The sequence below is a fragment of the Charadrius vociferus genome, unplaced genomic scaffold (genome assembly GCF_000708025.1).
Source record: "Charadrius vociferus isolate BGI_N301 unplaced genomic scaffold, ASM70802v2 scaffold329, whole genome shotgun sequence".
Classification (NCBI taxonomy): domain Eukaryota; kingdom Metazoa; phylum Chordata; class Aves; order Charadriiformes; family Charadriidae; genus Charadrius; species Charadrius vociferus.
The window spans coordinates 2,094,110-2,117,797 of NW_009649982.1; the positions used below are offsets into that span (position 1 = coordinate 2,094,110).

Here is a 23,688-nt window from a genome sequence, read left to right on the forward strand (position 1 = left end):
GCGCTAGAATGGTGTATATATGTAAAACACAGCAGAGTCTTAACATATGAAAATTATTATTTGCAGGTGTCACCATGGGTACCCAGCGATTCAAGTTCTCTGTAGATGGCAAATGTTTTTCTTTTAACTTTATATAGTAACAGTTTTGCACACACTTTGTGTGTTCCATTAATTAAATCATATGCTAGCCTATTTAAAATTTGCTCCTGCCCACATGCCACTAGTACATGGCGGTATGTATGGGTTCTTTGTTCTGACTTTTCACTAGGTGCTTTGCTGGAATATGGGACATTGAGCCTATGAATGCAATTTGGGGACACAAGCACCAAAATTCCAAAATGCACTCAAGGATTTGGCCAGTGAAGTCCTGGAGCGGAATCTTTGACTCTGAATTAGACACATTTCCTACCAAATAATTTAAGATAGTTAATATTTAAGATTAGGTTTTGCAACAGCCAAGCTGCTAAAAGGGAGCATGTCTTAAAATATCTGATAGGAAGGTTTAAAGGGAGGGCTGAATCTTGAGTTTTTATTCTCTGCATCTTAAGCATCTAGCTTCTGACAACAGAGAGGTGTCAGTTTGGATTTCACCATCTGAAACTTCTGCTTTGAGTTTGCACCTAGAATGCCATTTCAAAAAAAGAAAAAAAAAAAAAGAAAAAGGCTAATAATATTTCTCCTCTGAAATACACAGAGGGGAAAAAGAAAACTGCAGGCTTTTATTCAATGGTCTAGCTTTTTGAGGACTTGTTCACGATAAGGATGTTTATTTTCCTCTGGCTGAGGACTATCACATGGGTATTTCACATTTACAAGTGTCCTAATCTTCAGATGCTTCAGCAGGGTGTTTGATGGAATTCTGTAGGAAGGTGAAGTTTGTAGGTTTGAATCCTCATCAGGTTTTCCACATTCTGATTGGTGAAAGGATGGATGCTGCTTACCTTTTTACCAGATTCCTTCCGTTTTCACATTTTTTATTAGTAACAGGTATGGTTGCTGTTTGTGGAGTGTGAGCCTACAGATGTGTGCTAGGCATGTTCTGGGTTTGCGTACAAGTAGGAATTTAGATAAAGTGCTTACACATAGATAGGTAGTTGACAAGCTGCTTAAAACTTGAAATCTTGGAAGAATTAAAAAATTTTAGGGGCTTTGAAATGTGGGGTTGTGACGATTACAACTTTAACTACCAAAATTTTGCTCTGCTTCCCACTTCAGAGGATCTGTTACTGACTTTCCAGAATTTCACCAGAATTCTTTATTGGGACGGGGCCTGGAATCCATATCTTCCTGTAACTGTGTCGATTAGTCTAATGTGTTTGGTTTAAAGTAATTTGCCTCAGTTTTATATGGAAAAGAAAGTTAATTCGTATTTGCACATTAGCTGCATGCATTATAAAACAAATCTGTTTATCTTGCTATACTTTTTCAGTACATGTTCTCATATATAAGTGTTGACTTTGGGGCTTCTTTTTCTTCTTCTCCTTTTTCTTCTAAGGTTTGGTAGTCAACTGGTCAGGTCAAGGATTGCAAAAACTGGGTCCAACCTTACCCTGTGATGCTGATACTCACACTCTGATTCTGGACAAAAACCAGATAATTAAATTGGAACACTTGGAGAAATGCAGGAATCTGATGCAGGTCAGTGTTACTTGACTTGAATTTGCTATGAAATAAGGGTACTGTGATGCTAATTAAAATACTGCTTTAAGGCTGTATTATGCAGTTGAAGTAAGTTAGCAGTTACTGTTTTCATAGGAAAATAATAGCTAACTAAAATAGAAAGCTTTGTTTTCATTGTAGCTCTGTAGTTCATAGCGGGGGAAGTTGTTTTGCTAGTTACCTAGGTAACTAAAAATGAACTAAATAAATCCTAATGCGGGGTGTGTCATAAGAACATCTAGAAAAATCATTATAACCCAAATTTTGATACTTCTTAGCTTTTGCATATTTGAGCTTTGTAACCTTAGAAACAACTTTGTTTTATCTTTCCTCTGTGTAATTGTAAACATGCAGACATACCTACAGGACTTTCCTCTCCATTTGGGTTTCAGAACTTTTCACAAAGGAAGAGGATTAGTTGCCTTAATTTACAAGAAGAAAAAAAAGCCATGTGGATTGGGTTAAAACAGAAATAGCAAATGAAAAAATGTGAAGTGGGAGGGATCTACGTAGTCTCGTTAACATATCCATTCATGTAGGCCCTGATGTTGGTAGTGCTTATCCTTAATTTTACTACTAGCTGCAGCCCATTTAAGTTCATGAGGGTATTAGTGGTAACAATGTTATCACTAACATTAGCCTGTGCTTGGTGCTTGCAAAAATCAGAGTTTTAATCCCTCCAGGCCAAAGCTGTACAAGACCATATTAATTGTCACTAAAAGTGCTTCCAGATAGACTTGAAGTCACCTAATACCTTCTAGAGACAAGCTATTTCTCCAAAAGACAGCAGAGGTGGGGTTTGTTGCTACAACAAACCTTCACCGTCTGCCAGCTTGGTGGTCATGTTATTAATTCGTATGTCTAATCAGGACTTATCTTGTAAAAAGTTCGTGATTTACAGTCCTGTTAGCACAGGACTTTTTTGAGAATCATGTGAAATATATTTTGTCCTCTGCCATGTTGACAGTAAGTATGATTTTACACCAGGAACAGTGCAACAATTTGTACAATGATTTGGCAATTCTGATTTTAAAATCTTATTTTCATATGACACAACTCCTCATTCATTCTCCTTTATTTAGCTATTGGTAGGATGAAAATTTCCTCTTAAGTTTGCAGAGTGAGTTGTGAAGACTGCTTTCTTTCATCACTAATTTATTTCCTGGCTCTTGCAGTTTTTTGTGTCTGTGTTATTTGCTTTAAAATTGAGTACATAGATTGAAGGAGTTCCTGTTAGATTAGATTTTTAACCACTAAAAATAAAAGCCTATTCTGTCTGTGCAGTTTAATAGTTAAAAACTGTTTCTTTTATTTGTATGTCAATCTGCAGCTCTCTGTAGCCAACAATCGTTTGGTGCGAATGATGGGTGTAGCAAAACTGACTAAGCTCCGGGTGTTAAACTTGCCTCATAATAGTATTGGGTATGTCGAAGGGCTGAAGGATTTGGTGCACCTGGAATGGCTGAACTTGGCAGGAAATAACCTCAAGGTAAAGTATTGAGTCTTTATAAGTTTTCCAGAATCTCGTGGTATAGAAATTTGGAGAATGCTGCAAAGAAATCTGAGTATGTTTCTGGTTTTGATTGGAAAAAATGTTGAAGTTTTGTGTCTACTGGTTGAGAAGAGGGCAAATAAAAGGTTTGATATCAAAATGTAATGATAATTGGGAAATAGTCCCCCAAATAGGAAAGTAACTATCATCTTTGAAATGAAACTGTGTAAAAACATGGTTTTAATTTTGGGTTATTTATCCGGTGCTTTTTAGCTTTCAACATGGTTTCTAATTATTGATACCTGGTTTTATTTAATGACTAAAAAACAGCTACTGTGAGTAATTGACTTCTTTATTTTTGCAGGCCATTGAACAAATCAATTCGTGTCTATCTCTTCAGCATCTTGATTTATCAGACAATAATATAGCTCAATTAGGTGATCTCTCCAAGCTTACATCGCTGAAGGTAGGTGCTATTTTATCTCTTGGTATTGTTACATTCTTTGCATAAAGAAATTTGCTTTGAAAATTGCTGCCTTTCGAAGCATTCATTATTAAAATGCTAGCTCTTAAAGCATTTTAATTAATCACTATAATTTCTAGAGGGAAGCATGTAAGAATTCTTTTCCTTGTTTTCAACTTGAAGGAACTGAGGTAGTGATTTTTCTAGAACTGCTCTAATGATTTTGATAAAGATAACATGGTGCGATCTTGTTCATAGGTCTCAGTTCTCTTGTCTCATGTTACGGATCATGACAAAGCGTAGTGTTAACTCTTTCAGCATGAACACTGTAGAGCAAAAATGTTTCCAAATACATTTTTTTTAACTGTGACTATACTTCAGTTCTGCATTTTAAAATGAGAAGATTTTGCTCTAAAATATAAAGCTTAGTTTTCCCTTGGGGGAATAAACAAAAATAATTTTGATGATACTAAAAGCCTTAATTATAGTTCTTTTGCGTGTATTGTGCAGGTATTGCCTGAACAAAAAACATGGGAGTTTTGATCAAACATACATTTCATCACCATATTTTTATTTTATAGACTCTGTTGCTACATGGAAATATTATAACTTCACTTCGCACTGCCCCTGTTTGCCTACCTCAGAATCTGACTGTTTTTTCTTTGGCAGAAAATGAAATCAGAGACTTAAATGAGGTAAGATGTAGGAGATATATCACCTTGTCTTTAGGAAGACTGAAAGCAAATAGTTGGATAATTCTTTTCAGGATATAACGGAAAATGGGCTGTCTTCTTTGAAACGACCCATGTTGACAGAAGTAACTTTTAATATGTTATAGTTATGTAATAACTATACATGTTTATAGTTATGTAATAACTGTACTTGCATTAGCTGCACAAGCTAGGTGATACCTTTTAAAATTTGTCCTTGAAAGAAACTTTGACTCTTGTTTTGTTGCAACTGAACATTTTTGGGCCCGTGTCTTATTTTATCTATTTCTCAAACACCATATAAGAGAAACAATTATTTTGCCTGTGATTTTTGTCTTTATGGTTTTGTTTGCGTTTTATGAAATATAAGTAGCAGTCAAAACTGTTAGTTGGACTTCCATGTTGGAACACAAATCTTATTTTGGTAATACATTTCTCTTCAAAACAGGACAGTGTTTCTCCAGCTTTTTGGCTTGCCATTTTTTGGTCAAAATCTCAACACCTGTTGTAGTGAACTGGAATCATAGAAATACTGTACCTTTCTATACATAAAGCCCCATTCACAGATTTTAAAAGAAGCTAATACTTTCCACGGTCTATAGTACCTACAGGGCAATTAATGAGAAAATGGCACTAGTTGATAGAAGGCCCTTTGAAGATGTTCAGATTCAAAAAGCAAATGTGATTTTCAGTGTATTTGTAATTTTGTTGTTTTGCGTGAGATGTCTAGCTGTAACTAGCAAAAATGTAGTATGTACTGTAAGCATTTAATAGGTTCTGTTCAGTTAACAAATATATCTTGTTTTCCCAAGGTTTCTTTCCTGGCCTCTCTTCGTCAACTGGAACAGTTGTCAATTATGAACAATCCCTGTGTGATGGCCACACCTTCTATCCCTGGGTTTGACTACAGGCCATATATTGTCAGCTGGTGCCTGAACCTTAAGGTTCTTGATGGATACGTGATTTCTCAGAAGGAAAGGTGACATAATACTATTAAATCTCTATAGTTATTAAATCAAGTTTGGCTAAGCTGAAATTGCATTTTTATATAATAAAAAAGGGGGGAAAGTGCTAACGATCTGCAGTTCTGCTTGTCTTGTTTATGGCCATATGACATACAAGCCAATTAACATTGTTGGTTTTGCTAAATTTTTCATCTGTCACACTGAAATTATTATGTTGGATCACAAGTTTGTTTACGTAGAAGTGTAAAGTTGAGCTTTTGTTTTGTTACTCAACTCACAGTAGCACTTCTACATAGCAAAACTGTGGTAGCAATTTATCAATGGTGTGTTACCCCCTTCCAAGCTTACAGCCTCTTTGACTTTGCAGAAGGAGACAGGCAGCAGATATTAAAGCTAGTATCTTGGAGGAAGCTCAAACATGCCCTTTTATAAAGGGCCTGATCTGCATGTTCATTTCTAGGTTTGGCATTTTTTGTATCAATTAGTCAAATATTATGTTATTCAGATCACTTGTCAACGAATCATTGTAGTCACTATATCGCTATGATGTCTGTATGACAGTAGAGATGTCTTCTTAAAGTTCTTGAGATCAAAACAGTGCAAGCGTAAACATTACCCAGTATAAACACATTGTAGTCCAATACATTAACATATTCCAGCACATTAATGTGTTTTTTTCCCCATTACTAAAATAAAAAGTGGCCTTTTTGATCAAAGGTAAACCAATTTCTGTTTCACCATAACATATTACAACTTTCCGAAAAAGTTGCCCATAAGGATTCTAGAAATATTTTTTTATGACTAATGGGGTTTTCTGTGTTAACTGTGTTATTATATATGGATATATCATATTACATGTTCTCAGACTGAAGAGCATTAATTTGCAAACAGGCTTCAATTGTTGAATGCTTTCATCAAGATTTGCTCCCTGTGGCTATTCTGCACGTTTGTGTGAACTTTTCTGTTTCTGTGAAAGCTTTGGTGATAAATTCATCAACACAAATGTGTTATCAGTGCTTAAAGACTACACACAGCAAAGCAGAGACTGCACATCTTGGTCAGAGGGTTTTTCTTCTTTCATTGATGGTTATGTGAGGGAATACTTTATTCACTATTCTGGTAATGAAATTCCCAGTGCTGGGCACTGCGCATAGTCTACATTTTGATTAGATTTGTAGACTAGCTCTTAGGCACCCACTAGAAAAACAGTAAACAAAGGAGTGTTAGGAGTTTTATACCATGCATTAATGGTGACCATTTCCCCCCTTCCTAACAGTTTGAAAGCAGAATGGCTCTACAGTCAAGGTAAAGGAAGATCATATCGACCTGGGCAGCATGTTCAGCTGGTCCAGTACTTGGCTACTGTTTGTCCTCTTATATCTACATACGGTCTCCAGACTGAAGAGGATGCCAAACTGGAAAAAATACTGAGTAAGCAAAGGTAAGAACTACTTGTTTCTGTATTAGAGAATGTAATTGAGAACATTATTTTTTCTCTTATTATGTGTTGGACAGAAGATTTGCTTTTAAGTATTTCAAAGCAACAGCAAGGGCTGGAGATGGGAAGAGTAATGGAGGTTCAGGATGTGTCCTAGAGGGGAATGAGAGGCAAGACAGCAGTGGCAGGAGTGTCTTTCTGCTTGCTGGGCCATCTTAGGGGCACATTCTCTGCATTTTTAAATCTGTGCTCTGTAGGATGTTGAAGGTCATTTGTGTTAGGACTGTGATTAAAATAAACAAACTACCTACTGAGATTTTTTTTGCCACAGAGAAAGTGAGGAGAACATCACAAAGGTGCTTAGATTAACTTTTGTTCTCATTGTAAATTAAGACTATTGCGGAACGCTGGTGTATTAGCCACTCTTTTGGTTTTAGTGTGTTCTTCCTTGTTTTAAAGTTAAGGTTGTTCTCTGAGAGACACTGTTCCCGCTTGATGATTTCTGTATCTGAAACCTCAGGTCTGTCAGCAGAGGCCTCTGTACAGCCTGCTGATTCTGCCAGTTGTAGCTGTTTTGCTAAGATCTATGTAAGTAGATAAGGAGAGTTACCGTGGTACACTTTTTTCCCATGAAGAGGTGAGCTAATTGCGATTAAAAGCCAGAAAATGTAACAATACAGGTATCCCTATTCCCCAGGACCTATTGACAACCTTTTTTTGCAGAAGGATCAGAGCAGAAGACTCAGCGCAAAGGAGCAGGCTACATAAATGGCATAGTGTGGGCAGAAAGTTGGGCAACAGAAGCCTTGTAGTAAGCAGAAGGGTGGCGTCTCATCAAAAGGGACAGAAACCTGGGAGTACCTGGAAGGACCTACTGCATACTTTGTTAGTGTAGATTGATCTCCAGGAGGAAATTACAGAAATGTTGGGGCCATTTCAAAGGAGAAGGTACAATAAAAGCATATTGACATTGGAATTTCCAGCTAAGTGCTCTGACATTCACATGATGTTTCTGGGGAAAATTCAAGAAGTTGGCTTGCGAAATATAATTGTTTAAAAACTAAAACAAAATAACCCCACCACCACAACAACAACAAAAAAAAAAAAACAACAAAAAAACCCAAACCAAAAGCCAACAAAGAAAACAAACCCTCACCTAAAAAAACAGCCCCCCAAAATCCCCACCCATATATATATATGTGTGTGTATACACACACACTTACACACGTATATGATTTTTAAAGCAGTTTGACTTGCTGACCTGTACCTCATGATCTTTGAATTTAGCTGGGCTGAAACAACCCGTGTATTTTCTCAGTTTGTAAAGGATGACTTTACATTGGTGGCAATTTTGTTGATATGTATTAGGTTTTTGTGCTTTTAGTGACAGGGGTACCCTTTCCTTGATTCAGTTGTTTTTGAATGTAGAAGACACTCCCTTCATTCCTCAGACTCCTCTACGCATACAAACATAGTGTATCCTGCAGTGGACACTTAAAATACCTGCATACCTTCCTCGTGCATAGAAATACTTCATGGTTTTCAATCTGTAGACAGAATTGCATGTTGGTTGTTTTTTGTTTTGCCTTTTTTTTGGGTACATGTAATGAAGAAAAAGGGGCTGGAGGAAGGGGAGCAGGAACAGTCTGTGCAATCCCCTACTTTGTGAGTAGTCCTGTTAGTGTCTTGTAGGCGTAGGAATCTGCATAAATAGCTTCTTGTTTGATCCCTTGTTTCTTTTAAACTAGTTGATAATTTCTTTTGAATGTCTTTCGTACCAAAAAAGTTTAAAAGAAATATAAAATCAGTTGTAACTCTGTGCTTAGGCTTCACCAGAGGCAGTTGATGCATCAGAACCAAAACGAAGGACCACCTACGTCTTCCACTCCCAACAAAACACTGCCGGTTACTTATGAACACAGCAGTCCAGCCCAGCCACCACAGATAGTTCTTGAAAGTGGTAAGAAGCTAATCTGCACCTGTGATCTAACACATGGAAATAAATATTTCTTTTTAACATGGATAACTTTGTGGAGAGTGTTTCAGAACAAGGCCCTGCTGTTAATTTATTCTATTGATTTCAATTGAAGTTATACTTCATTTTCTAAAAATACATTCCATGCTTATTTGTGTCTTGAAATGCTAGTAAGATTGTTAAGTGAAAACCACAATCCAATAAACTGAAGAGGTATTACTTTGTTCCATCTGATAAAAGTTTAACTTCTGCAGGGAGAGGCAGCTTGTGCAATTTACTGTACCCAGTATTTGCAAAGTTTGTGGATGTTACTGTGATGAGTAGTTATTGTCCTTATTATATAGAAATGCTTATCATTACTAGCATTTTAGATCTTCTTACACACCCAGGTTCTAACTATCTAAAATAAATTGTGAATACCTGTGAAATAAAAGAAGATTATGTTCTTGAAATACTGTGACGCTTTTGAATATGGCTTTCTGCCTATCTAGAACCTATCATCCAGAAGAATTCTTGGGTTGGACCAAGCGCAAATGATGATCATTCCTATGCAGTAAAGAACACTTTTCATCTTGAAAGAATTCTTTGCAAGGAGCTATACCTTGAAGATATACAGACAGACGAAGACAAATTAAACAGCAGCCTTTTATCCTCAGAGTCTACTTTCATGCCAGTTGCTTCAGGATTGTCTCCAGTGTCTCCTACTTCAGACCTGAACCTACGTGGAATCAATTTGGGCCTAGAAGATGATGATGATACAGTGATTGAATGTGTGAGAGATATTAATAGTGGAGAAACAGCTAACAAGCAAGAAGCTTCATGTGTTACAAGAGAGCACTCCGACAGAACAGTGGGAAGTGCAGAAACTCAAGAGAATATCAAAGAGAGTATGCCATTGCCTTCTCCAGCTCCAGTAAAAGTTAGCCTGACTGCTAATACTACCAACTGTTCAGCATCCTCTGAAGACCAAGTTCTGCACAGTCACCCCAGCACCTCAGTAGGTGCTGCATCAGGAGTTAAAAATCTCTGTCCTGATCAGATAACAGGAGAAAGTTCTGATTCATTAGCTGTTGTTGATCAAGGCACAGCTGAACTACAAAGAATGACTAAAGCAGCTACCAAGCTTCAAGCCTGCTGGAGAGGATTTTACACGAGGAACCACCATCCCCGAGCCAAGGAAGTGCGGTATGAAATTCGACTGAAAAGAATGCAGGAGCACATCATTTGCTTAACTGATGAAATACAAAAGTAAGTTCAGGTCATGCTGTGTATTTGTCTGAATGAATATAACCATCATTCCAGGATATTTCAGAACAGATACATATCTTGAGATGTATATATAGCACCAGTAGTATAAAACTGTGATTACAGTAGAAGATTGCTTCCTGTAAGATAAGCACAGTTATGCATATAGCTATTCATGCTCTCAAAGTGTCTTCTATTATAGAATCATAGAATGGTTTAGGTCGGAAGGGACCTTGAAGATCATCTAGTTCCAACCCCCCTGCCTTGGGCAGGGACACCTCACAGTAGACCAGGTTGCCTTCTATGAGCGGGTTGGGTTAGAATAAATTTTTCCATTCCTCTATTAGCAAGACTTGCATGTTTCACTGCATAACCAAAATAGAAATTGCTAAGTGGAACTTTTCTTGCTTGTCTCCTAGCAATTACAGAGTGTGTAAATGAAGTGTCCATATTGAGAGTCATTCCTCTGTTACTGATGGAAAAGAAGGATTCTCTTTCTGCCTTACATGATGTAATTTTAAAATGCAATTCTGTGCTTGGTTCTGGTTTTTTGATCCTGTAAATCCATGTTCGGAGGAGATCATTATCAAAGTTCCTCTATATGTAAGATATAAATTGCACATTTAGTTAATACCTTTCAGGATCAGCCTGAGAACTGGTGGTCTGACAGGCTCTTCTCCTTTGACTATCACAAGCGACAAAAGTTCTGTGAATCAAATCGAGCCCTCAGTGAACCTCTAGAAACTCCCAATGCTTACACATCATACCTCCGTCCAAGTGGTAACAGTTGGGGAGAGCATAATTTGAAACGAAGAAGCACTATTTTGGGTTGATATTTTTTTTTTTTTTTTCCTTCTTGTGTGGGATAAAGAAGCACATCTACTTAAAATGAAGAGCTCAGGTTCAGTTTACAAAAAGACACTTAAAGTATTAGCAAGTCAATAAATGTGTTGCAGCAAAAGGAAGCAGAATCTTAATGTGACTCTGAAAAAGAAACTTGAAGTCAGCAGGATATTGATGGCAAGCCAGACTGCAGTAATGTCTTAATGGTAGGCTCTGTTGTATCTTTCAAGAGTGCCATTATATAAGTAGGCATTTTTTATGTATTCTTGTTGATCTTGTTACACAAATGTTGCTTATTTAAGCTGCATAAATTTGGATATGTGTTCTTGCAGACTAAGAAAAGAAAGAGAGGAAGATAAGATTCAGAGGCTTGTACAGGAGGAAGCTGTCAGATTTCTTTGGAACCAGGTAAGTAGTTTTAGTCCTCTTAGTTTTCTGCTTACGTGTGAATTTGAAAAGCATTATTTCATGCTGTAAATCCTGAAGAGATAGTCAATATCGTTCATTTTTTCCAATTCTGGGGGGAAATAACATTCAGAAGTATTAGCACGATAACACTGGTTTTATTACAAAAGGCTAAATTATAGCCTGGTGTGAGAAGGAGGACGAAACACAAGGGAAGCTAAATACATGTAGCAGCAGCGTGAAGCATGATGTGACTGCTAGATGCCCAGAGCAAATGAAATGGTGTCAAGCTGCATTCCTTGTGGGCAACTGATGTCTAAAGTATTTATATATCTACATGTATTAATACATCTTCTAATAAGCTATTCTTCAAAAAATAAGACTGAGTGTTTTCTTGAGCATGGGTTGTTTCATAAAGGTTCCCTATGGTGTGAGCCGACACAGGTAGGATGCAGGAACAACCACAAAACCACAGATGAAAGGCAAAGATCAAATTTAATCTCAATACCTCACAGATCGGGGAATCTCTGAATCAATACCTGGACTTGCTGTTCTCACCTGCATTTCAAGGGTGCAAGCAGGCATAGTTTTCCACTGTGCTTTGATCTCCTTCAACAGGGCAGGAATCTCAAGTATGTTAGATAAGGTGTCCCTGAATCCATCACAGACTTACGGTTCTACTTGTTCTACTTGTGAGCACATGAGGCTGAACAATGATTAGTGTGATATATGTGTTGTCTGGCACCCCAGGTGCAAGTCACTTGAGCACGTTTTCAGTCCTCCTCGCCAATCTTCTATTATTTTCCCACACCCATCCTTTCTGTTTTTAAGAGCAGATTCCTTTTTCTTTAGGTATTTGAACTGGGAGGCTTGTGTGCTCTATCAGTGTTGGGCATCTAGGTTTAAAAGCCATTATTTAACAGTGGGAAGAACATATTTTCCCTAAAAATATACCAAACCTTTTGTTAGTTCACTCAGTCTTAAATTTTATACTAGAGCTTTGTTGGTGATTGCAAGAAATACTCTACGAATCAAAGTACTTTTATCAATTACATTCCATAATGAAATTCTCTCTATAATTTACAGGTTAAATCCCTTCAACAATGGCAGCTTTCAGTGACACAAAATTTAGGTGCCACTTGGCAACCTGGGATCCCTTCAGCCAGTACTTTCTGTCCATCTGAACCATCTATTCGATCATCCACACTTGAGCAGGAAACCCCACCAGACATTAGTTCTGCTTGGTTAGTTCCAGCTAGTGATGTTCTTCAGGAAAAGTCTTTGTTGCAGTTCCCAGATTCTGGTTTTCATTCTTCCATGGCTGATCAAACTCATGCCGGTGACTTATGTAGCTCTGAAAAAAGTTTAACAGAAGGAACTGAGAGCTCTCTTTCGGTGGAAACTGTCAAACGATGTGGCAATTCTCTTTCAACATGCTCTTCAGATGTAGAGGATAGCCTTGGGGAACATGAGCAAAGTAAAGAGAGCTCTAGTAATGAGCAGGACAACAGACTAATACAAGAGTATTTGAAATCTGTTCAGCAGCTTGAAGAGGCTGATGAAGGGACAAACTGCAACGGTGAGACAGAGGGTAGCTGGCCACAAATCACCGTCTCAGCAGAAGGCCAAGATTCTTCGTCTGACACTGTCCCTGTAGATCTCCCTCAAGATACATCTTCCCCTGCCCGAGGTGAAATCAGTCAGACACCAGAAAGCTGCAAACTGAATTCAGGAATAGCAGAAGGGAAGCAAACAGACTGTGATTCATCATTTCAGATGCTGCATGTTGGGATAACTGTATAGTAGGCTCAGTTCCACAAAGCACTAGGAATTCCATTTCATTTTCCTTTCTTTTTCCTGTTTCTACAAAACTTATTTTTCATGTGTGCTGTTTCAGATTTTGACTCATGTTACCAATTTATGTTTTAATTAGTATTTTATTGATGTTACTGAGGACTGACACTAACTGTGCTGACCTGAAATCAGCAAAGTTCTCAGTGATAGTCATTATGCACTTTATTTTCAAACATAAAACTGATATCCTAACAACTGGCTTCCATCAAATTAATTCTGAATATTAGGGTTGTTGAGGGAAGTGTTTGCTGTGAATTCACTTTGGTGAATGTGTTGGTAAGTCTTTGAATTTTTTTCGAAAAAGCAGGATTGAGTTCTTACTTTGCAAAGAGAAAGAAAAAATATGGGAAGAAATGGAGTCAACATAGGCAGCATGTGTGCGTATGGATACGGCCTGATGAGAAAGATGAAAGCAGTTGCCTTTCAGACTTTTTTTTTTACTTTAACAAGAGTAATTTGGTCATTGTGTCAAAGATGCATTTGTCTGAGTCAGTAACTTCTTTTTGTCATTTACTTGAAGCTGCTGGCTAGGAATTCAGTCATTTACATATGCACTGAAACAAGGACTTACAGGAGTCAGACCTTAGGGAGCTTCAAACTAACTTCGACCTTTGTTTGCCCTGGGTTTGAATTTCCCTGCTTTCTCAGGTAAGACTCAAAGTGGTACCAGTAGCAGCCTTTACTAAATAAGAATTTCAAAAGGGCATGTGATTTGGGCACATAGTTTCCAAGACTGCACTGCTGGGTTACAGCAGCAGACTTGGTGACGTATCTTTTGCCTCCACAAGGATGCTAATGCCATTTTGGGATTTGGATCTGCACGGCTTTCAAGACATTAGTGTGGTTGATGGATCACAACTACTATCTACAGGTATAAATATTAAATGTCATGACTTAGAGCTATTTCTTGACATCTCTGGGGTTTTTTTGTTTGGGTTTTCCTTCTTTTTTTCCTCTGTCCAGTATTTGACATTCTAATTAGATGTGGATAAAAAGCTGTTTCCCTGTTGGCAAATGTGCTAAGTTACCTAGGCTATGCTTTCCACTTAAACACTGGGCAAGCAATAGGGTTTGCATTTTGCCTAGCCCTTGCTATGTTGTTTTTTTAATGGAAAAAGATCAGGTGTCTTAGTACACCGCAGAAGTGGGAAGGGAAATCTGGTTTGCCATGGGATTTGTCATGGGCGCTAGCAGAATAAAACTTGACATTGTGACTTCTAGGGGTCAGTTAATTTTGCTAATACTGCATTTTGCAACGTGCACTGGAAAGCCAGAGTTCCCATAGTTGCTAATATTAAGTTTTTGGAGAGGAAGACACTTGCATATATTATAATTCTCTGAATCCACAGGTTAACTTCTGGTGCTATGGTGTCATTAAAATCAAATAGTGCCATTTTAAAGTGACTCTTATGACCATGTTACCGTGTAAAATAACTTAATTTTTGTAAAAGCTTTGGTTGCTTGTATACTTTAGGTTCTGAGCTGAAATTCACCACTACTCAGGAGTTTGGCATGAGGCCGGTATCCACTTGAGGCCTCAAAATATCCTTTATTTAGAACATAAATGGTGTATTGGACTTGTACCAGCCATCTGTCCACTGGTGAAGTTCACCTTGGAAGAATTAAGCTTACCTCTGCGTATAGAGTAGCTATCATCTCTTTTTCCCCACCTCCAAAAAAAAAAGTTCTAGGGCACTAACTTCTCAAAAGAGCTGTCATTGCAGTCAAGCTGACATTTGGCTGTGCCTTGCATACATGAAAGCACTTAAAAAAAAAAAACAACAACCAAAACCAAAATACACCAACTGAGGTGTAGAATCTTAATGTGCTATCTTTCTAACTCAGTCTAGTTACAGCACATTTGTAGCATAACCATATTCATAATTAGAGCATGAGTGTTCTTGGGTATTGAAAGTGGTACAGGTGCATTAATGTATCACAACATCTAATTAACTGTGCAAAGAAGTGTGTAGGCTACATGATGGTCCTCTGAAGGTTCTCAACTTGCATTTAAATCTGCCGTGCTTGGAGATCTCTGCAGTTCATAGGATTTGGCTCTTTGTCAATCTGTTATTAAAAAAAACTTATGTAAACCTTTAAAGAGACTTTCTTTGGGTTTTGAGAAAGAAATTATTTGTCTGTGAAACAGTTGTTGGACCTTACACTGTGGAGGCAGTGGTTAGGTGTAATAATATAGTGAGTTCTATTTCATGGCAGAGTGCTGCATTAGCATACGCAAGACCTGGGAGAAACTAGACCTCTGTCTGGATAAAAACGTTTTGCTTACTGAAGACACCAAGCGACCATATGTATTTTGCTATTTTCTGTTATTGTCAGTTTTGCTGCAGAGTTAGAAAGAGGAAAAACAACTTTAATTTTGGAGGTGTCAAAGGGGGGAAACTTGGTGAAACAATTTTTTGTGGAAGTCCTAGATGTCTCTGGACATTTCCTCTGTTATTAGGGCTTGCAAACACAAACACAAGAAGACTTTTATTTTAACTAATGCCTAGGTCAACTCTTGGCTTTTTTAACTTGTAAACGGTATATCCAAAATCGATTTTATGAAGGTACAGCAAAGTGCTTACCAACATATAATCAGCTTTATCTTATCATTTTGGGAAAGCTGTGAAATATGAAAGATTTTTTTTTTCTGATGTTCTGAAAAGTATCTTGCATGTGTAGAATGTGAGTTGCCTAAATATACAGGAATCACAAAGAATGATAAAGTTTTTGATTAGTTTTTACAGGGTTAGATGTAATTAATTTGTATATACACAAAATATTCTCATCCTGATCATTAAAATGCATAAAGGGAAAAACATAATGGGGGCTAGAGTGGAAACTGGATGTATACTTAAAAAAGGCTTCGTTCAGTCTGTTTTGAGCTCTCAAAGAATCATGATAGTTCCATATCATAGTTTAATATATGGCTTAACATTTACTCTCAACTGTCTGTACAAGTTTCCTTAATCTAGGTATGTAATATTCTTTTACCTGGATAGGGATGCACAGCTCCTTTTGGAGATCATGTAAATTTCATAAAGGAATCGGAGGGCCCAATATATGAAAATCCATGTCTGAAATTTTCGTGTGTTAATATTGTATGTCTTTCAGCATTTTCCTTTTGCAAGACGTCATATTGAACAGAAGATCGTACTTTGTAGAAGGAAAGCTTGTCTGTTATACTTTGTCCTGGGCTGATCCTCCAGTGCTGATGGAAGAGATTACTAATAGTTATTTGGCAGGCAGTGTTGTCAGCTCTGCCGTGAGTACAGTTTAAGCGGTCCTTTAATTTGCTTCAGAAAAATGAGCTAAATATAGTTCAGACTATCAATTCAAACTGTGCCACACAAGTAGTTTTGCCCCAGCTGAGGTGGTTGGCACACACAAACCTCTTTCAGCTAGACTGTGGCAGAAATTAATATTTTGCCTGCTTTTCTGAAGGTAGGGACAAGGAGGAAGGTGGAAATGCATTTGTCTGTGTGTTCAGGTTTAGTCTGTGATGGTAACACCAACGCTTTTATGATTGCTGTTTCATTTTTCTCCCAATTATTTTTATAGTTTACAAATTTCAATCTTTCATGTAATCAAGAACGCATCTTTTCTACTGTATATAATATTTGATAGACGCTATTCCGGATGGTATTTGGAAAGGGAGAAGAATATCATGAAAGCAGGCCTGTTCACATCTTATATTTCAGGTTTCTTTAAAGTATTTGGATTGTATTGATTCCTCTCTCTTAGATAACTTCTTTACAAAAGAAAAACACAAGGCAATGCCTCATTAATGACAGTAAGTAAATTTCTGTTTCTGCCTTCTTCCATGAACTGAACTTAATGGTAACAACTCTGTTTTCAGTACCTAAAACTGTCATTTAAATGAATGGGAGATTTAGCTGCTGAACGAATGCGCAACTGTAATGTGTCTTTTTTTTTTTGTGGTAACTATTCCTGTGTGGTGCTATTTTGTAAACAAAGTATGTGTGGCAAGGATGGAATTTTTAGAAGGTACTGAACGTTGGCCTAACTCTGCTTTCATTTCCTGAAAAGAAGCAGGGTCGTGCTTAAGTTGAGTCCTTGTGAACTGGCTGTCTAAATTGGGATTTTTGTCATATTTACATCTCCAGAAGTGTTCTTATACCACAAAGCAAGAAGGCATTAACACTGCGAATTTTATTTTGTTGCTTCCAGAACATAAATATCTTTCAGCAAATACTTGAGAAAGTCCTTGTTAAACTAAATTGCAGAAGCCGAACAGTTTATGTATAGTTAAGTTCCTTAAACAACTGTAGAGTCTACTATTGCATGCAGCAATTTAAATAATGCACTTAGCAGCCAGCCTGTCTGTATATAAAAAACAGTTTGTTTTTTTCCTGAATAATGTTTGTATGTTATTGAGCTTGCAAATTGTTCCTGGTTTTTATGAATTTGTATATATTGTCTGAAGAACTCCAATCTTAATTTCTATTTGTAGCAATTGTTTGAACAGAAATGAAAGATACATTCCTTTGAGACTACCTGGGTACTTTTTACTGGACTTGAAGTTACAGTGTGTCTCGCACAGACACACTTTTTCCTGAGAGAATAGAATTGTAGCATTTAGTGGAGACTGACTGAACAACAGTGAAATGTAAAAACTGGTCAGTTCCCCAGCTCTTAGCTAGTGGAAAAGAGACTTTTTTTTTCCTGATGTATTAACTTTTTTTTTTTTCCCTCTTGAGGAATGTGCCACCCAAATAAGTAAGCATCAAACATTCATGAAGTCTTTCAAAAAGTCTTTTTTCATAGTTACAAGTTTTTTCCCCAGTTTGCGTTTCCAGAAGTTACTGAAAAACACTTGCTTTCTAAAAGCCTTACAAAAAGTTGGGACTTTCTGTCTATTTTAGATGCTTTCTTTATGTCATTAATGCAAAAAGCACAGGATTCTTTACTTGCAAAAGCATGAAACAGTATTTATCAGGAAAGGTGCTTTATCTCTTGGAAAGTGCCATGCCAAATTTTGTTGTATAAGAGCTCTCGGTAAGAAACTTATTTTCTGGCTTCATTGCGTTTCTAAGTATATGGGCCAAATTCACTTGTAGCATAATTCTACTGAACTAAATTTTGTTGAGTCTTTCACAGTATTAGTCTACCTCTAAACTAGAATCTGAAAAAATATCAATTTGGCATTGATTTGTCTTTCTACTTCTCACTGTTTTCTGTGAAGAATGGTGGGTGGTTAAATTGGTACAGTTCATGTATTTTCTAAGTGTTTACATTTCTGGATTTATTGTTTCTTAAATATTTTGTTTGTACCTCTGAGTTTTGAATTTTAAATAAATGATTTGTACGTTTCTTGAAAATGTTAATTTGTACTTGATCCTGACTCTTACAGCTAATAGTCATTATCTTACAACTGGAGGGTGCTTTTGGAGATAGTTTGGAAATATAGAACAGTGATGGCAAGGTAAGCATTAGCATTCATGACTTGGTGCAGCTGAGGCATCTAATGGCCCGCTCTTTCAGTGTTGAAGATAGTTAAGAGTGTGGTAGGGTACTCGAAATTTATTCACCAATTGATTAGTAGATGCCACTGAAATTGGTGTTCATGACTTGCTGTCCTTTGTTTTTTATCACTGGCCCTCTCTTTCATGTTCTTAATTCCGTACTGTGTTTAAATGAAAAGATATGGCTGTATTCTGTACAGAACTTTCTAGAAAGAGAATTAAGGCTATGGGTTTATCAAGAGAAAATACAATTGCAAAGCGTGTTGCTCCCTCTACTACTGTTTTGGCTTGGTCAGATAGCTGCTGTGTGCTTAAATAAATGAAGACTAATCAAACATCTTTGAGGCTTTAACCGATGAACAGTCCAGGAGCTCACACAGTACGAAAGTCATGTTTTTACTGCAGGACAATCATCCCAAAGGTAAAGAAACAAAAAACAAACAAAAAAACCCCAAACCACAAACCAACTACCCCCCACTTTGTTTTGCTTAACTCTCATTTCACGCATGGAGGTTAGTGGGCATTTTTTAACTCTTTACTATGTGTTTCCACTGCATTACACCAAAAAAATTAGCTGAGGTTTTTAATTGAGACTCTTCTTGCTCTTCTGTGAAGATACTTGAAAGACAGAAATGGCCATAGCCATTCACTTCAAGTCTTGGGAGAGCAGTGCTGTTTTCTCTTGGAGTGGAGCTAAGACCTTAAAGCTGTACTATAAAGTTTCAGTGCTGTGTGTTGTAGGGGTAGTAACCATAACACTTCAGGAGCTCAGGTTGAAGGACCCTCTTGTCCCTGTTTTTGGCTCATAATTGTAATGAGATAAGACATTAAAATCTTTGGCTAGAGTTGGAAAATAAAGGGATAAATATATCTAGTGGATGGACCCAGTTTTGCTCAAATGAAAATAGTTACTTTGAAGTTTATGGGCTGAAATCCTTACATGTGCTAGGAGCCGAGTTTCTTTTGTGTATGACGCTGTGGTTTGAAAAACTCCTGTTCCTATGTCTAAGTAGCTTGCATCAGTACATCATTGGTTTCCAGCCACAGTACTACATTTGTGAAGGGTCTGTGGCAATATAATGCATCAGTTTGGGGTGTAGGTAGAAGGAAGTATTACTTTGGCCTACAAGGGACAGCACATAGGGATCCTGACAGACTATAACACGTGGGTTTCCTCCATGTCACTGATGGACCTCATTCTCATTTTCTGTCTATAGCCTGGCATGGGTATTGCCTATACATAAGGATGTTTTCAGACATGTCCCCTGTGACGCTCCATCATAACTTAAGGTGCATGTGATTCATAAGGCCAGCATTGTGACGCTCCATCATAACTTGTTGGTCTGAAAGGTGCATGTGATTCATAAGGCCAGCAAGTAATCCAGCGTGTTCCTTGGTCTAGGAGCGTCGAGACCAATGGAGTTAACGTGCCACCCTGAGCAACTGTGCCTGTTGTCCCAGTGGGGACTTCTTGAGGATTTCTAGGACCTTTACAGGTACAGCCCAAGTGATTTCTGGCAATGTGAGGACTTTGAGATTGCTCAAGTATCTTCCCTTTTTCCTTGCCGAAATCCTGTCTGCTTACTCTTTTGATATGTGCAAGACAACATTGAACAAAGGAAGAAATAGCAGAAAATTGTGTATAGGATGTCCAAATGAAACAAGTTGCAGCCTTTGACTTTCAAGATTCTAATTTGTCTGTGAAAACTGGGAAACCCGTGATCATGAAGGATGCCCTGGAAAATGTAAAATCTGTGCACATCGTGCTGAAATTGTTCATGTGTTGCGCTGAAAGCAGTAAACTTAGAAAAGCATAACAAAATCTCAAACAATGTGGGGTTGTGAGGAACAGCAGTCTAGCAGCCAGGGCTGTTTTGTTAGTATCGTGCTAAACTGCATTCAAGCAGCAGCCTTTGTTTCTTCCTGTCTGTTTTTGTTACACCAGCTGAAGTCCTCCAGTCCCTCGAGACCTTGCAGCACATTTTCTGGTGGGGGAAGTGCATGGAAAATAAGCTGAGGAGGTTACCGCTGCTTCTGTGTGTAGAGGCTGCGGGACCTAAGTAGAGACAGGAGACAGCAAGAAACTCTAGAGCTTGAACTATTTTCTTCCTTCCTTCCATCATTAGTTCCTACAGCCCCTTCAGCTTGAAGTTAAAGGCAAATGCACGTGCTATTGACATCCAGTCCACAGCTGTCTTGTAGTGCTGAGCTCTCTGGGGTGGAGTTCATTTACTTGTCCTCTCCTTGTTGTGGCTTGCTTGTTCCCAATTTTTATACTTTTTCTACAGCAGATTGGCTGCCCTTTTGATCTTTGATTCTCTGACTTTACTCTCAGATACTGAGAGTCTTAAGCACATGAAGTAGCTATTCTTTTGCTAGCAGGACAGGTAAGCTACTTTTCTCACCTGCTTTCTCATGTTCATAGTTGCCTGATGCTTTCACTTCATTGGTGTAGCAGTGTCGATGTTAAACTCAGCTGGATATGCTCCAGGCAGCCTTTGGCTGAGATGACTGTCACACACCCATTGTCTGCTGGAGAAAGGGAGAAGAAGCGCTGGAAGAGCTTCTGTTAGTCCCCAAGGGGAACAGAACTGCCTGGGGACAATGGGAAGCTGTGTTCCTGCCTGTCCCTGGAGCGGGGTAATGCAGCACAGCTGCCTGAGGGAGGATCTGCAGCAGATTTGCCAGCGTGGAAGGGAAGTGGAAAGGCTGCTTGGTGCCTGTTGGTGAGCTTCTCTGTAACCTTTTGGGAAAGAACTTGAGGAAGCTGGAAGGGGATTCTTCTGGCAAAAGCTCTATCCCTTTACAAGTGTTAGATGATGTGAAAAGGGTCTGGGCACCACCAGATCGGCGAAAGACTTTTTCTGACCAAGTCAAATATACCTTAGTTGTTGCTATGCCTGAAACCAGCGGACTTGCTGAACTTGTGTGCAAGGTCAGAGTGAAACTCGCTGTTCTAGAAACTGTGGGGCGAGACCACCACATGGTTGTGTAAGTGGAAAATGGCTGGAGAAACGATACAGGGGTAATGTGGCAAAAGGGGACTTACTGAAGATGTGTATAGGAAGGGAACAGAGTGGGCTGTGCTCTTTGCAGACTATGCCCGGTACTGTCAAATGCATTGTTTGTTAAATCTCATCATACTTGAGCACAAATGTGTGTTTAGTTTGCCTCAAGGGGTAAGCCAAAACATTCCCCAATACTTGCCTATAATTAATAGTCAGTTCAGTAATCCCAGATGTATTATCTAATATTCTGTGTATTATTGATGATTATTTGCAGGCGAGGGAGAGAATGTCAGTGGGGCCAAGGGCCCAGCATAAATTCACCTTGCTGCATGTGATTCTGGAAAAAGACAAAAGGAAAGATTGATTCTTTTTTCATTATCTATCTTTCTGTATTCATCTCAAAATAATTGCCGAGTGCTTCTGCTGTGATAAACCGGGAGGGTTGTAATGTGAGTGACAGCTGCTGAAGCTGTAGTTTTTTTGGGGTTGATAACCTCTAGATGTTGCCTGTGGAACAGACCTCACCAAAGCCATTGACATTCAAATAGCTTAAAACCAAACAGCCTTTTACAAGGTCCCTTCTACAGTGTGAGAGCAGATGCTCAGTGATCAGTTTATGGCCTCTTTATGCACAAGGTCTTACCACTTTAGAGATTACAGAAGCACATTTCATTCATTAGTAGGTCTTCATCAAGACTAATTGCAGTAACAGCTGAAGAATTTATGCAGAAAAGTAGTGGGGATCCCTTCCCATCACTGGGGGATGGTGAAATGTAAAATGTGGCGGAGAACAGCATAGCTTATTTCAAGTGAAAAGAGCACAGGTTTTGTCATTGTTGTCACCTTCTATGCCCTCATCCCCAACATCAGTCCGGTTATATTACAGCGATGGGCTTATGTCTGGCATTTAGCATGCTAATTAGATAGTTTTGCCTGGGGTCTCGCTTTGAACTGAAGAATCCATAGGAGAATTTGAGGCACTGCATGGCTTATGAAGGAAGGCTGAAGAGAAATGAGACTGCTGTAAAATTGATAGGCTTTATAGAGAGGGGGAGAAAAAATCAATACCAAATATCTTTCAAGATACTGTATTTTTTGTGTTCTGCTTATACAGCCAGATGCCTTTCAAGTCTTGACTGACCGTGTATAGCACTAATAAAAGCTGGTGCCCGTTGAGATGACTGCTTTCCATCTCTACCAGGTAATCACCATTGTAATGTGGGGAAAGGAGGAGAAAAGTAGAAGTGATTCAAAATAGCTGTGGCTGATGGGGGTGGGGGCAGGAGACAAGAGTAGACATTTAATATTTATAACAGCTAAAGTATTATGTTCACAGTATGCTCTATCTCTGTTCCTGGTTTTAAGCAAGGAATACTTAGTAAAAATACGATCGAGCCTTTAACCTGCACTCACGCAGACAGCTGCTAGCAGGTGAATATTTTGGAAAGAGGTAATCCCAAACTTATGCACTGTTTAGAAGCAATGGCAAATCCAATTGCAGATGTCCTGTTACCAGATTGAAAGTGCCACACAGCTCTGGTGCAGGGTGCTAAACCCAACACTGACTGCGTACATGTCCTTAAGCACTCTGAAGTCCTGCCCTTAATGCAGCTGGTTTTGCCCAACTCTGCATTCCTGTACCTGTCTCCCTAGCTCAGCCCCTGCTGGGTCAGCCTCCCCCCCGCTTCATAATCTTCTTGCTCTTCAAGACACTGCTTCTTTAGCTCCACCGCATATTCACCTTCAGGCCCAGCGATGTTTGAACTATGGTACATCCTGTCAGACCCTTGTTTTTTGACTGGGGGGCTGCAGCTGGGCAGGTCCCAGACAGGAGCCTGGTAATGCCACCCCGGCCATAAGCCTGGGCTCCGCACCGGCCTCCCCACATCCTGCCTTCCTTGGCTTCACCTGCTGTGCCTAGAAAATTACAGGAACTCTTCCCCATCATCCCCCTCCGGCCGTTATGAGGCCCTTCTCAGCAAAAAGGATGCCCAGAAATAGGTGCGTGCGGTGCTGGGGTTCTTCTTCCCCATAGCATCACCGCGTTAAAGTAGTCACCGCTGCAAAACCCCGCCAGGTTCAGCCGGGACTTTCCCCCGCCGGAGCCAGCTCCTTCAGCAGCGGCCTGCCCCCCCTTCCTAGGCC

At 38.8% G+C, this 23,688-nt stretch overlaps 1 protein-coding gene across 1 annotated transcript; it reads left to right on the top strand.

Annotated features, from left to right (window-relative positions):
* Positions 1–214: 214 nt before the first annotated feature.
* On the top strand, positions 215–12,998 carry CEP97 (centrosomal protein 97kDa). The gene is made up of 11 exons (XM_009891658.1): positions 215–233; positions 1,496–1,638; positions 2,990–3,148; positions 3,516–3,617; positions 4,196–4,309; positions 5,137–5,303; positions 6,566–6,730; positions 8,554–8,687; positions 9,194–9,950; positions 11,123–11,198; positions 12,282–12,998. Exons 1-11 carry the CDS (start codon positions 215–217, stop codon positions 12,996–12,998), a joined length of 2,553 nt encoding a protein of 850 aa, XP_009889960.1.
* The last annotated feature ends 10,690 nt before the right edge of the window (positions 12,999–23,688 follow it).

What these genes read in the sequence shown, in the direction of transcription:
- CEP97 (XM_009891658.1), top strand. An exon ending in CCAAGCTTACATCGCTGAAG is followed by an intron (nt 3,618 to 4,195) that starts GTAGGTGCTATT and finishes TTTATTTTATAG; the next exon opens with ACTCTGTTGCTACATGGAAA. An exon ending in TCAGATTTCTTTGGAACCAG is followed by an intron (nt 11,199 to 12,281) that starts GTAAGTAGTTTT and finishes TATAATTTACAG; the next exon opens with GTTAAATCCCTTCAACAATG.